This window comes from Saimiri boliviensis, chromosome 12, assembly GCF_048565385.1.
Source record: "Saimiri boliviensis isolate mSaiBol1 chromosome 12, mSaiBol1.pri, whole genome shotgun sequence".
Taxonomy (NCBI): domain Eukaryota; kingdom Metazoa; phylum Chordata; class Mammalia; order Primates; family Cebidae; genus Saimiri; species Saimiri boliviensis.
This window is the reverse complement of record NC_133460.1, coordinates 76,744,541-76,758,183: the sequence shown is the minus strand read 5'-3', so window position 1 is coordinate 76,758,183 and position 13,643 is coordinate 76,744,541. Positions and strand designations below refer to the sequence as shown.

The 13,643-nt window shown below is 38.3% G+C and overlaps 1 protein-coding gene across 2 annotated transcripts in view; it reads right to left on the bottom strand.

Moving 5' to 3' along the window:
• Nucleotides 1–1,095: 1,095 nt before the first annotated feature.
• The window catches only part of TNKS2 (tankyrase 2), a 77,407-nt gene continuing 64,859 nt past the window's right edge, over nt 1,096–13,643 (bottom strand). The window contains exons 27-28 of one of the 2 annotated variants that reach the window (XM_074382571.1): nt 13,545–13,590; nt 1,096–10,944 (exon numbers count right to left, since the gene is read on the bottom strand). In XM_074382571.1, coding sequence (XP_074238672.1) covers nt 10,838–10,944; nt 13,545–13,590 — 153 coding nt within the window. In that variant the 3' untranslated portion in view covers nt 1,096–10,837. The remainder of the gene's footprint in view (nt 10,945–13,544; nt 13,591–13,643) is intronic. The other variant, XM_010333286.3, reaches the window with a different exon arrangement.

The following is a 13,643-nucleotide window of genomic DNA, read 5'->3' as shown; positions in this document are numbered from 1 at the left end:
TTGTTGTTTTTGCTTTAACAAAGCAGGATCATGTTGTTTATCCTAAATCTTTATTTATTTTTATTTATTTTTTTTGAGACGGAGTTTCGCTCTTGTTGCCCAGGCTGGAGTGCAATGGCGCGATCTCGGCTCACCGCAACCTCCGCCTCCTGGGTTCAGGCAATTCTCCTGCCTCAGCCTCCTGAGTAGCTGAGATTACAGGCACACGCCACCATGCCCAGCTAATTTTTAGTATTTTTAGTAGAGACGGGGTTTCACCATGTTGACCAGGATGGTCTCGATCCCTTGACCTCGTGATCCACCCGCCTTGGCCTCCCAAAGTGCTGGGATTACAGGCTTGAGCCACCGCGCCTGGCCTATTTATTTTTTTATTTTTATTTATTTATTTATTTGAGACAGGGTCTTGTTCTGTCACCAGGCGCCAGGCTGGAGTACAGTGGTGCAATCTCGGCTCACTGCAATCTCCGCCTCCTGGGTTCAAGCAATTCTCCTTCCTCAGCTTCCTTAGTAGCTGGCACTACAGGCGTGCTCCACCATGCCCAGATAATTGTTGTATTTTTTAGTAGAGACGGGGTTTCACCATGTTGGCCAGGATGGTCTCGATCTCTTGACCTTGTGATCTGCCCGCCTCAGCCTCCCAAAGTGCTGGGATTACAGGCGTGAGCCACCATGCCTGGCCTTATCCTAAATATTTTATTATATCTAAAGCATTTTCTCATGTTAATAAATATCTTCTTTGGAAAGTTATACAATTTATATATATTACCATATAATATATATATTTACTATATATTAAATATTATATAATACATTTCTTTTTTTCGAGACAGGGTCTCCCTCTGTTACTGAGGGAGTGCAGTGGCATGATCATGGTTTACTGCAACCTCCACCTCCCAGGCTCAAGTGATTCTCCCACCTCAGGCTTCTGAGTAGCTGGGACCCCAGGCACATACCACCATGCATGGCTAATTTTTTGGTAGAGATGGGGTCTTGCCATGTGGCCCAGGCTGGTCTCTAACTTTTGAACTCTAGTGATCTGCCCACCTTGGCCTCCCAAAGTGCTGAGATTGCAAGTGTGAGCCGCCACACCTGGCCTATATTTCTTTTTATTTATTTATTTGAGACGGAGTTTCCCTCTTGTTACCCAGGCTGGAGTGCAATGGCGAGATCTTGGCTCACCGCAACCTCTGCCTCCTGGGTTCAAGCAATTCTCCTGCCTCAGCCTCCTGAGTAGCTGGGATTACAGGCACGTGCCACCATGCCCAGCTAATTTTTTGTATTTTTAGTAGAGACGGGGTTTCATCATGTTGACCAGGATGGTCTCGATCTCTTGACCTCGTGATCCACCTGCCTCGGCTTCCCGAAGTGCTGGGATTACAGGCTTGAGCCACCGCGCCCGGCCCTATTTCTCTTTATAATAGAGATGGGGTCTTGCCATATTGCCTGGGCTGATCTTGAACTCCTGGGCTCAAACCATTCTCCCACCTCAGCCTCTCAAAGTTCTGGGATTACAGACATGAGCCACTGTGCCCAGCATTTTCTTTTTAAGAGTCAGGGTCTGGCTCTGTGTCATATGCTGGAGTATAGCAGTGCAATCATAGCTCACTGTAACTTCAAACTCCTGGCCTCAGTGGATACTCCTGCTTCAGCCTCCTGAGTAGCTGGGACTATAGGTAGAGCATCATCACCATGCCAAATTTTCTGTTTGTTGGTAGAGGTGGGGTCTGGTTATGTTGCCCAGGCTGGTCTAGAACTCCTGGACTCAAGCTATCCTTCTGCCTTGGCCTCCCAAAGTGCTAGGATTACAGGTGTGAGCTACCATGCCTTGCCTAGGGAAGGTTATTTTTAATGAGTGAATAGTGTTCCATCATGTAGAATAAAATATCTCAATTTAGGTTGCATTACCCAAAGTCATGTGCTTTACTTTAGGGGACATCATGTATAAAAAGTGTGTACCATGTAAACAAGATGCAGTATCAAGACTCTTCCTACATTGGCATTACAGGTGATGCTCTGTCTACAGTCCCAGCTACTCAGGAGGTTGAAGCAGGAGGATCTTTTATGTATTGTTATAATAATTAATTAAAATGTGTTGTTATTACAAGAAGAAACAGTGAAAATTATTGAAACAACAAAAAATGGTATTTCAAATCAATGGGAGAAGAATAAATAATGTAATAAGTGGTTCTAATACAAAAGATGAACTATTTAGGGAAAAATTAAAATTAAGTCAAATCCATACTTCACTCATATTCGAAGATAAATTCCAAGTAGATCTAGGAGTCAAATATTTAAAGAAAAATAGAACTAGGGGATGATAAAGGTGAATATTTGTATGATCTCAAGATGAGGATGTATAGAAGAAAATGAAAATTAAGAGATAATTAAATAAAACAAGTTTAATTGGATATGTAAAAAATACATAAATACAAAATAGACCAAAATTATGACAATGAAGATATTCAACCTTAGAATTAATGAAATTAATGAAGGTTAAAACAACTTAATATCAATTTTATCTGTCAAATTAACAATTTTTTTTAAAGAATGATACTCTGGTGGGGGTGCTGAAAAAATGTGTCCTCTCATATACTACTGGTGGGAGTGTAAATTACTGTAACTTCTCTGTAGGGCAACTTATAAATCTATAAATCATAAAATCATAAAACAGCATTTCCCAGCTCTCCTTTTTAGGTATTAAAATAAATAATATTATATACCATCTATTGTATAGTATTGTAATCGATTTACCCAAATGATCACCATAAATTTTCATAGCAAACCTATTTTATATACATAAATCTATAATGATGCTCTTACAGATGAGGCAATGGGGGGCTATTTGTAAGTTTTATAAATTTCATTGTTCTGACACTGTTTCCCATGTATTGTTTTTCTCATTCAGTTTGATTTGGCCCAAATGGAGATAATGTTAAAAGCATCAACCCCGCCCCACACACAAATAAAGCTTAGAGAAGTATCGCTTGCAGCTGCCTTTTCAAATCTTCACTGACAGAGACAGTGTGGAAGGAGTGACACTCTGTACTGGGAGGCCCATTGACTGAGTCACATCATCACACCACATACTCGTGGGTCCTGTTAAATGAAGTAACATCCCATGAGAGGGGCAAGGGATGACCGAGGTGGTAGGAGTTTCTACACGTAGTTGAAATTTCATAGAACCTCTAAGAGATGGAGTGAAGCCAAGAAATCCAAAACCCAGTGTGTGAAACAGATTGGAAAATACTTCTTATTCTTTAGGACACTTACCATCAAGGTAGTTCATCCAATCTCATGGACTATGCCATGTTCTTTCCCTTTTTTTTTTTAAAATTAAAAATTTTTAAAAAAATTTTTATTTATTATTATATATATATATATATATTTTTTTTGAGACGGAGTTTCGCTCGTTACCCAGGCTGGAGTGCAATGGCGTGATCTCGGCTCACCGCAACCTCCGCCTCCAGGGTTCAGGCAATTCTCCTGCCTCAGCCTCCTGAGTAGCTGGGATTACAGGCACGCACCACCATGCCCAGCTAATTTTTTTGTATTTTTAGTAGAGACGGGGTTTCACCATGTTGACCAAGATGGTCTCAATCTCTTGACCTTGTGATCCACCCGCCTCGGCCTCCCAAAGTGCTGGGATTACAGGCTTGAGCCACCGCGCCCGGCCTATTTATTATTATATTTTTAAGACGGGGTTTCACCATGTTGGTCAGGCTGGTCTTGAACTCCCGACCTCAGATGATCTGCCCGCCTTGGACTCCAAAGTGCTTGGATTACAGGCGTGAGCCACCACGCCCGGCCAATGCCATGTTGTAATATTGGAAGGAATGTATTCCTGCCCTGGATATTTCTTAAAGTATGTATTTGGGTTTCTTGTCTTTTACTTTCAAAATTAAATTTTTGTCTTTGTTATTTGTGGTATGAAATGGGTTTTCAGTACCCTGGTTTCTAGCCTTATACTCATAGGAAATAAATTCAATATTTATCAATCAATTAAAGCCTATTGCCCAGGAATCATTTAGATTGTATCATTAAATAGGAGGTGCCTGTAAATCCATTATGTTAGAGATTCTAATGACTGGATGTCATTAGAATCACATGAGGAGTTTAAAAAATATTGCTGCTTGGGCCTCGCTCCCAGAGATTCTGATTCATTCAGTCCAGCATGGACCTAGAGTATTCCCAAGAATTTCTAATTAGCAGCCAGAGTTGAGAGCTGCAGTATTTGACTCCTTGCTAAGTTGCCTTCTCTATAAGGCTGCTGGCTGTGCAGACAGGAACCATGTTGTCAGTGCTGTTCATGACTGTCTTTCCAGCATCCAGCCTAATGCCAGGGACATTTGTATTAAATGAATCCAATAAAGCCCTTGGAGTTCACTGATTCAAGTAGTGAGTGGTGCAGCCTGTTTAGATCCACCACTGGGCTTCCAGGGGAACTAGAGGCTCTGAGAACAGATTCGAGCCAAGTTTGGGAGTAATTGGAGGAGACGAGATAAACATATGATGAGCAGCCAGGGTACGTGGGGATTTGAGCAAGAGTTGGGGGCAGACTCGACTGGCCTTGAGTATGAGAAGACAGAATCCATGTGAAAGACAATTTTTTATCCCCTGAAGGATGCTGGAATGTCAACTGTGTGAAGAAAGTGAGAGGTGAGGCAAGCTAAGAGTTTGCAATAGAGGCAGAAGTTGGTTAAGGCTGAGGTGCTATTGGGATACCCATGTTCAGAGCTGTGCTTATATTTTTCTATAATTCCAAGCACAACACTGTGCTATGAATCAGAGAGCTCTGGTGGCTACACTAGTGTTTAGAGGGGAGGCCCAGGGAAGATTGATGAGAACTGGGCAAAAAGGGTAGATAGGGGAGGGAGGAATAAAAAGCTAGCATGGAACAGTTCTGAAGCCAGAGGGGAGAAATGTTGCTGAACTGGAATTTCTGCAAGTCACTATTTGAGAGGACAAAGGGAGGCCCAAGGGCTGGTTTCCTATAGAAGAGTGTTTTTCTTGTCCTGAAGCAAAATTGCAATGACAGTGCTTGGTGTAAAGGAGGGGAAACCAAAGTGTAATTTTAATGTATTCGTTGGTTTTAAAATATGAATTGTTTAATTTTTGAATATGTATTTTCATCGTTCAAAAATATTAAAGTATAAACAGGTATACGATAAAGTCTCTCTTCTCTCCTTATTCCCCTTTACCCAATCTCCCAATATTCAATATAAACTATTGTTTCTAGTATATCCTGCCAGAAATTTGAATACATATATGAGCACATATAAATATATGTATATATTTTAACCTCACCTCTAAAATTCGTATTATATACACCATTCTACATCTTCCTATTTTCTTTTCTTTCTTTTTTTGAGACAGCGTCTCACTCTGTTGCCCAGGCTGGAGTGCAGCCGTGTTATCATAGCTCACTGCAGCCTCAAACTCCTGAATACAGGTGATCCTCCCATCTCAGCCTCCTGAGTAGATGGGACTACAGGTGCATGCCAAGATGCCCAGCTAATTAAAACAATTTTTTATTTTTTTTTCTTCTTCAACCCAGGTTCGAGACCTTTGAATTTTTTTTTTTTTTTTTTGAGACAGTGTCTCCCTATGCTGGCCAGGCTGGTCTTGATTCCTGGCTTCAAGCGATCCTCCCACATTGGCCTCTGAGAGTGTTGGGATTATAGGCATGAGCCACCATGCTGGCCACCATGTTGGAGTTCTTCCAACTCTCAGTCTGTGAGTTTATTAGAATCCCAGACAGAAGCCTTACATATATATAAAATGGAGATGCCTTTACCAAAGGCCTTTTCAGAATTCAGGGGGATTATTGTCTAATTTTTGCCCTGTGAGCTGCTGATAGGATGAATTATGATTTTCTAGTGGTGAACCAGTCTTGCATTTTTGGCATAAACTCCAACTGGTCATTACGGATTAGTTTTTAAAAACGGCTTTAACATCTCCATCATCCCAAAGTTACCTCATATCCATCTGCAGTTTATCTATGTTCCTGATGGTATCATTCTGTTAATGCAGGCGTCCCCAAACTTTTTACACAGGGGGCCAGTTCACTGTCCCTCAGACCGGTAGAGGGCCGCCACATACTGTGCTCCTCTCACTGACCACCAATGAAAGAGGTGCCCCTTCCTGAAGTGCAGCGGTGGGGTGGGGTGGGGGGGCCCTGGATAAATGGCCTGTTAATGTTTTGCTAGATTTTGCTTGCAATTATTTCAACGTTTTGTGCATGAATGTCCACTCCTTTTTGTATTATCTTGTTGACGTTTGCTATTAATTCTATATCATATTTATTAAAAAACTGGAAACTGTCCACACTCTTAGAGTAATTTAAATAACACTGAAGTTATCTGTTCCTTAATGTTTTGTTAAGAATCCACCTATGAAACTCCCTGGGTCTAGGAATTGTTTGGAGATAGCTCCTTGACAGATTTCTTTACTTTTTGGCATTCGGTTTGTTTAGACTTGCTCTCTTTCCTGGGGTTAAAGTCATTTATGTTTTACTAGAATATTACTGTAGGTGTTATCTTGGTTCCCAAATTTATTTTTATCGAGTTCAGAAAAGTGGTTTTTAAAAAAATTTTAACTACTCTGCACTTACTGGTAAGATAGTTGGTCTTCAAAATTTTAAAACATTTTTCTTTGTATTTGTGGTTACTTCTCTATTGAAACGTTTTTATATTGTAGATTTCTGATTTTCTTGATTACCTTATCTATTTTATTCCCTTAAATAACTAGTTCTTACATTTACTGCTTCTACTCCCGGAGTTATGTAAGAGGGAAAGCCACTCTGTGAGGAATGGTGACCTTTTAGTGAGGGGGACAGCTAACCCAGTGATTCTCACCCAGGGTGATTTTGTCCTCCAGGGGACATCTGTCAATGTCTGGGATATTTTAGGTTGTCGCACGGGGCAGCTGTACTATTTGCATCTAGTGATTAGGGATCAGAGATGCCGCTAAACATTCGACAATGCACAGAATAGCCCCCACAACAAGTAATCATCTTCCCAAAATGTCAACAGTGCCAATGTCCTGAGACCAGTCTGTATAGAAGCTGGGAAACACACGTTTGAATTTCACTCTCTTCCTAATCACTCTCCAACATCCGGCTGATACTCCCCTCTGGTTAAACCCAAAGAAAATCCCAAGAACAAGGGAATCTGCCCATGCAGTCCATCAAAATTACTATTCTGGGGCAAAAAGGAGGGCGGAGAACTGTGAAGAGTGAATCAGGAGGGCAAAGAGAAGAGTCATTATATAAACATTGCGATCAGTGTTGTGTTCGTTCATATGACACCTGGGGCCGCTAGGCAAGGGTTTCTCGGTATACCTAAGATGTAGGAGGAATTTCTCGTTTTACCAGTAATGCCAAATCGATTTCAAAAGCACTCACACCAAGAACAACATGTGGGATCCAGATTAACACTTGCATTGCTAAATTTTCTACTTTTGTCAATTCTGGCAGGTATAAAATGGTATCTTAAGGTACCCAATTTGAATTTCCTTGATTACTAATAAGGTTTGGCATTTTTAAAATGTTTATTGAGTTTCCCATTTTGATAAAAGCCTGTTCATATCCCCACCTCCAACTTTTTTCTTTTTTACGTGTTGTTTTTAGAATATACTGGATAAAAATTATTTGCCCTTTTTGTGTTGCAAATATTTTCTCTCTGTGACTTGCCTCTTTACTTTCTTCTTAGTGGTCTTTGGATAAACAGATACTTTTAAACTTAATACAGTCAAAATTTACCAAACTTTTCTTTTAAGGCCAGTATTCTCTGAAGCTCACTTAAAAAGCTCTTCCTTATCCCAAAGTCAGAAACAGTCACCTGTTATTTTTCTTAGACTGGTTCATTTTTATCACCCTTCCCCCATCTTCACACTTTGATTTTTACTCTTTTAGTAATGATCTTTGAAAACTTAATATGCATACTTGACTTAAAGTCTAAATTTCATCAGTATCTTCAAGCTTCTATTTCCCATCCTATTGTCAACTAGTACTTTCATTCCACCTTGTTTTAAAAATCTCAAATCCATTACTTCTGTATTGTAGACAATGCTTATTATTGTGCTTTAAATAGTCCTGTTCAAAAGTTAAATAGTCCAATTCAAAAGGAATAAAAGGCTATACAGTTTAGTCTCTTTCACTCTTATCCCTGTGGCATTGAGGTTTCCTCCCAATAGTTCATGTGTATCCTGAAGGTATTTTATTTATAAACAAGCAAATACATGTTTTTCCTACTGTATACAAATAGTAGCAAATCATACACATTAGTCTTCAAGATTATTCCTTTTCAGTAATGTCAGCCTTTTTACTGACATGTTTGCCAATTTTCTTTGTGCACTATGCTTCTGGCATCCTGCTCCTCCCCTTCTGGATTCAGTTCAACTGCCTTCTTTGCTAAAGAACAATCTATTAGATCTCTCAGCAAAAGAGCGGATGCATTTTTCATTCTCTTTTAAATACTAGTTTATCTGCGTATAGAATTCTAGGCTAACAGCAGTTTTTCCTCAGCACTTGGTAGTTATTTTATTGTCTTCTGGCTTCTATTGCTGCCACTGAAAAGTCTGCTGTCAGTATATTAATCCTTTGTTCTATTACTTTTTTTCTTGTCTTTTGATGCTCTGCCGTTTCGCTATGTCTAATAGCAGACTTGCTTTTATTCATCCTCCTAGGTATTTCTTAAACTGCTGTTGCTTTAAAGATTCATATTCTATGCATCCTGGAATATTTTTCAAGTCTCTTCCCTCCCCTATTCTTTACGTTGTATCTCCTCATTCTATTCTCTATGTCTCCTAGTCCTCTGCTATTTCCCGTCTCTTCCTCAGTGCTCTGTGTTCTCCACTGTATCTTCTAGTTCCCCAATTCTATCTCCAGATATGACGAGTCTGTAGCTTAATCTGAGTTTTAGTTTTCATTAATTATATATAATTTAGTTCTAAAGACTTATCTTTTCAAAGACGTTGCCTTCTTCACAGCATGGACTTCTTAATTGTTTTAATGATTTCTTTTATTCCCCCTCTCATCTCAATCATTTTAAACAATACTTTACTACTTTAAGTTTGTGGGGAGTGCTAATTCTCCAAGATTGTGTCTACTGATTTATGCTCACAATGCACTGTTTTGGATTTTTGATGAGTTCATCTGAGTGAGACTTGTTTTTCCTACATGAATATGATGCAGATTGGATTATGGGTATGTCTGTCTGTGTGCTTATAGCAGTAATTTTCAAACTAAGATCCCTAGGGGTTAGAGATTTATATACTCTACATTTTGAGCTTCTTTAAGATTTTGTTAGAGCAGTTTTAAAAATCCATGCTCTGTGTCTCTGTGACAAGTGGGAAAACTCAAGCCACTAATTCTGGAGTATTCAGGGCAATCATATTAATTATAATAACCAGTTACTGGCAAGTACAATGCTTAGTAGCACAGAAAGAAAATCATTTATTAGTCTCAACAACCTTATTGAGTGTTAGAAAAATTTTAAAAGGTTACATGATTTTTTCAAGATCACATGGATGGTGAGGGGTAGAACAAAAATTAAAATCCAGATACATTTGACCCTAGAACCCAATCACTATTTATTCACTCAACCAAAAATTCACTGAGGAACACTATGTGCCAGATATGCCAGGTGTTAAGTCTGCTGGTATACAAAGCAGATGTGAAACCTTTCAAACCATCTGTGAAGAATCAGTTTTTTTTCTTTTTTAAGTTTCCAATCCATTGCAGAGAAAAATTTCGATGAAAAACAATAAGAAAAAAAAAAAAATTACATCAATGTCTTGCTATAAAAGTTTAAAAAAGTTTACCCTTTTTGTATTCATTTCTCCATGGGCTGGTAACATCAGTTTGCAGACCAATCCCATCTGCAGATCACACCTTTGCATAGCACTACTTTGTAGTATATTGGCAGACTGCTTTTGGCGGCTCTGTATATATCTGTGTTATGGAAATGACAGCTGTGGGTAGGTGACAAAATGGAGACAACACTTTTAATAATCATGGCTTTATGTGAAGAGCAAGAACTTTCTAAGGAGGGTGTAATTAAGTATTTTAGGTCATAGCTGCCTAAACTAGTCAGCACAAAAGGGTAGGAGGTGTGGAGAGTTAGGAGATAGCGAAAGGCTATACTGCAATTTAATTTTATAGAAATATGACAGTTCTGGTGAAAAATGAGTACCACCACGACTTGCTTCCTTTGTCATTCTGGTCCTGTAATAGGACAGGACAGCAGGTAAAGGCACAGTCAGGAGTACTGATGGTAAGGGCTCTGGGAAATCTGCATGTTTTCTTGCCTCATCAACCTGCAAACAACTGAATCGCAATAAACACCTGAAACTGGCATGCATACTTGAAATAGCAAGCAAATACTTCCATATTACCCCAAATGAAGCAGGAACATAAAGCTGCTGAAATATATTTCAAAGCCAAAAGACTTAAGAATTATTTGCACCATCATTCTCTTATTATGGAATGCAGGGAATTGATCACTCACAAGGAAACTTAACATACTGCAGTCTAATATACATACGACTAATATACTTTTTAAAATAGCAATAAATACCACTAACTGAGGTTTGCAAACTTATTAAGAATGTGTTCATATAACATAGAAATAAAAATATATTCCTCTTTATAAGGTAAGAAGATTGCCGGGCGCGGTGGCTCAAGCTTGTAATCCCAGCACTTTGGGAGGCCGAGGCGGGTGGATCACGAGGTCGAGAGATCGAGACCATCCTGGTCAACATGGTGAAACCTCGTCTCTACTAAAAATACAAAAAAAACTAGCTGGGCGTGGTGGCACGTGCCTGTAATTCCAGCTACTTAGGAGGCTGAGGCAGGAGAATTGCCTGAGCCCAGGAGGCGGAGGTTGCGGTGAGCCGAGATCACGCCATTGCACTCCAGCCTGGGTAATGAGAGTGAAACTCCGTCTCAAAAAAAAAAAAAAAAAAAAAAAGGTAAGATGATTAATTTCCCAGGAATGGGCTTTAAGGTTTACCAAAGTTGTACTGGATGGACTAAATGTTGAAAACATCTCACAGCTACTTTCATTTTACTGAGCAAGTATGGCTATAATATTCAATATTTCAAACTTCAAACTGCATTCTTTATCACTATTAGACTCAGAACTACATTGTTTTCCTGCAATTGTGGTTTATTGTAATATCTTAATCCATTTTCTCAAAGACCATTCAACACATTTATACTATTGCAGTAATTACCATGCTACCCAGAAAAACAAGTGAACAGTTTATTAAGAATTAAATGAGGGTATGGAATGTGATACAGTCTAAGTAAGACACTGAAGATGGGTATAATAGCACTACTTGCACAAAAAGTTAAATTTCACTTCAAAAAAAAAATCACAAGACAAAAGAAAAAGCAATTCCATCATTATAAAATAAGCTATTTCATGCAAAGTACTATTCCTCCCCCGCCCCAAAACCCCAACTTCCCAACAAACAAAAAGCTATCTGAAAACACTGCCATGCTAACATATTAACCACAGTATATTCATTCATGGAAAAACACACTCATCAAGCAATGGATTAGATGAAATAACACAGTCTGCAATATTGTAAACTCATAGACCACAATGATTTTACATGAAAAGCAATTCCAGATTCACTCATAGGGTGAGTAATATGGGCTAAATGTTGAGAGACAATGTAAATATAAACTCCATTAATTCTCTCATTATCTTCTAATTATAAAACCTGGAAACTTCGATAATCTGAAACATTTATATAAAATTTGGCATACTCCATTTGTGTTCCAAGAAATGACTTCAGGATCATATTCATAATTACTAGAGAGCTGTATAAAAAGCACTTCAACGTCAGGATTTGACCTCTTAAATAACAATCATAATTTTCATCATAGAAACAACTCCAGAAATGCATTTACTCTGATTAACTCTTACTCAGGACAAGAAACATGATTTTCTAGCACTTTATGTATAAGTTACTGCAAAGGGCCAGTTAATTTACAGACTGAATAAAATGTAAAATAAAGGTGAACTGGTACAGAGAACGACGGGGAATGTCCTCATTAAGTGAGTAAAGATCTTTCCTCGACTTTGGAGGGAGCTACAGTCAACAAATAAAAAATAGACTGCCAAGCCATAATGCATGTACGTCTCTGTAACAAGATGCTTAAGCATGCTTCCTGGAAAAGTTTTATATTAGAAAATAGGAATGGCATTTTATGGGACAGCATTTCCTTCTATAGCTGCCAAACTGAACACAGGCGTAGCCACCATACGGTGCACAAACTGAGAGCGTATTTCCAATTGGGCATAACGTCATGGAGAGGCAACCCAGGAGCAAGCAGCACCTGTTTCACTATACTTGCCCATTCAGGAGGCCTGGAGGGGACTGAGACAACTACAGTTTATAGTTCTGGGTTGAGTTTACCCATGATGTATAGTTTGGCTATAAACATAGCAATAAAACCAAGTAAAAAAGAACGGAAAAAAAAAAATACTTAGGATAAAAAACTACCCAGTCTTGTTGGCTATTTTTTTTCCCTTTAGATTTAAGGTAATTAGAATACATTGGGAAATGATTTAGGATTACCCTTCCTCACCTTGGAAATGTAACATCTTACTTAAGTTCCATGAAAAGAACACAGTAATTGTTCAATAGCAAGATTTAGTTTCTCTAAAAAATAGGAGCACTTTGCTCTAATTTTCACAGAATGACTTTAGAAAATTTTCCAACATGAAAGCCAGAAATTGAGGCCAGTAAAGAAGCTTCTTTAGTAATCAGAACCTATCATAGTTAGAGCTCTTTGGAATGTGTCTTATACATACAAAAGTATCACAAATTAAATCTTCAGCATATTCGTAAGTTCTATGAGAAAGATTTCTAATGACAGATAAAAGCTCCCATCAGCAAATTAAATCTGATAAATCAATCTTTCCCAACTAACAACTCAACATAGCGTCTGGAATCAAATGTAAAGATCACTCAATCATGATGATGCAAGATGAAGTACAGATGAACAATACATATGAAAAAATTTTGTAAACCGCTGCAGTTCTAAAACAGATTTATATTACAAAGCAATGTAAATAAATATTGGGCTAGTACAAAAGCTCTTATTTACAGTTTTACAAATGAAATTGTATTCAGTGTAAATGCTGTGTTTTAAAGAACACAGTACTGTATTAGTAAAATGAGCTGTTGAGGGCATTACAGTTTCTGTTAGAATCCACGAATAATGTATAAAAGGTTCAAGTTAACTCTGTTTATAATTTAGTACAGACAAACCCAGTTTAACCTGGAATGGCATCTGTTAAAGTGCTGAAAAACAGGAAATATTTAGAAAACACTGTACATTATTAAAGCTTTATCAAGTCAGAATGTTAAACTTCTTTCACATTTTTATCCTTTTGCTATAGGCTTGTGGGGCAAGATGATTTTTTTTTTTCAGCAAAGGAGTAAAACTTAGAGGCCATTGCTGCTTTGATGATTTTAGGTTCAGTGGAATTAGTTTCTTAAAACAACTATTTATCCATCAACCATACCTTCAGGTCTCATAATCTGGTAAGTAATTAAATACTCAGGATAAGCCTGGAAGAGAAAGAAATTCAAATAATGGTACACAAATTTTCTTGAAAGATAAA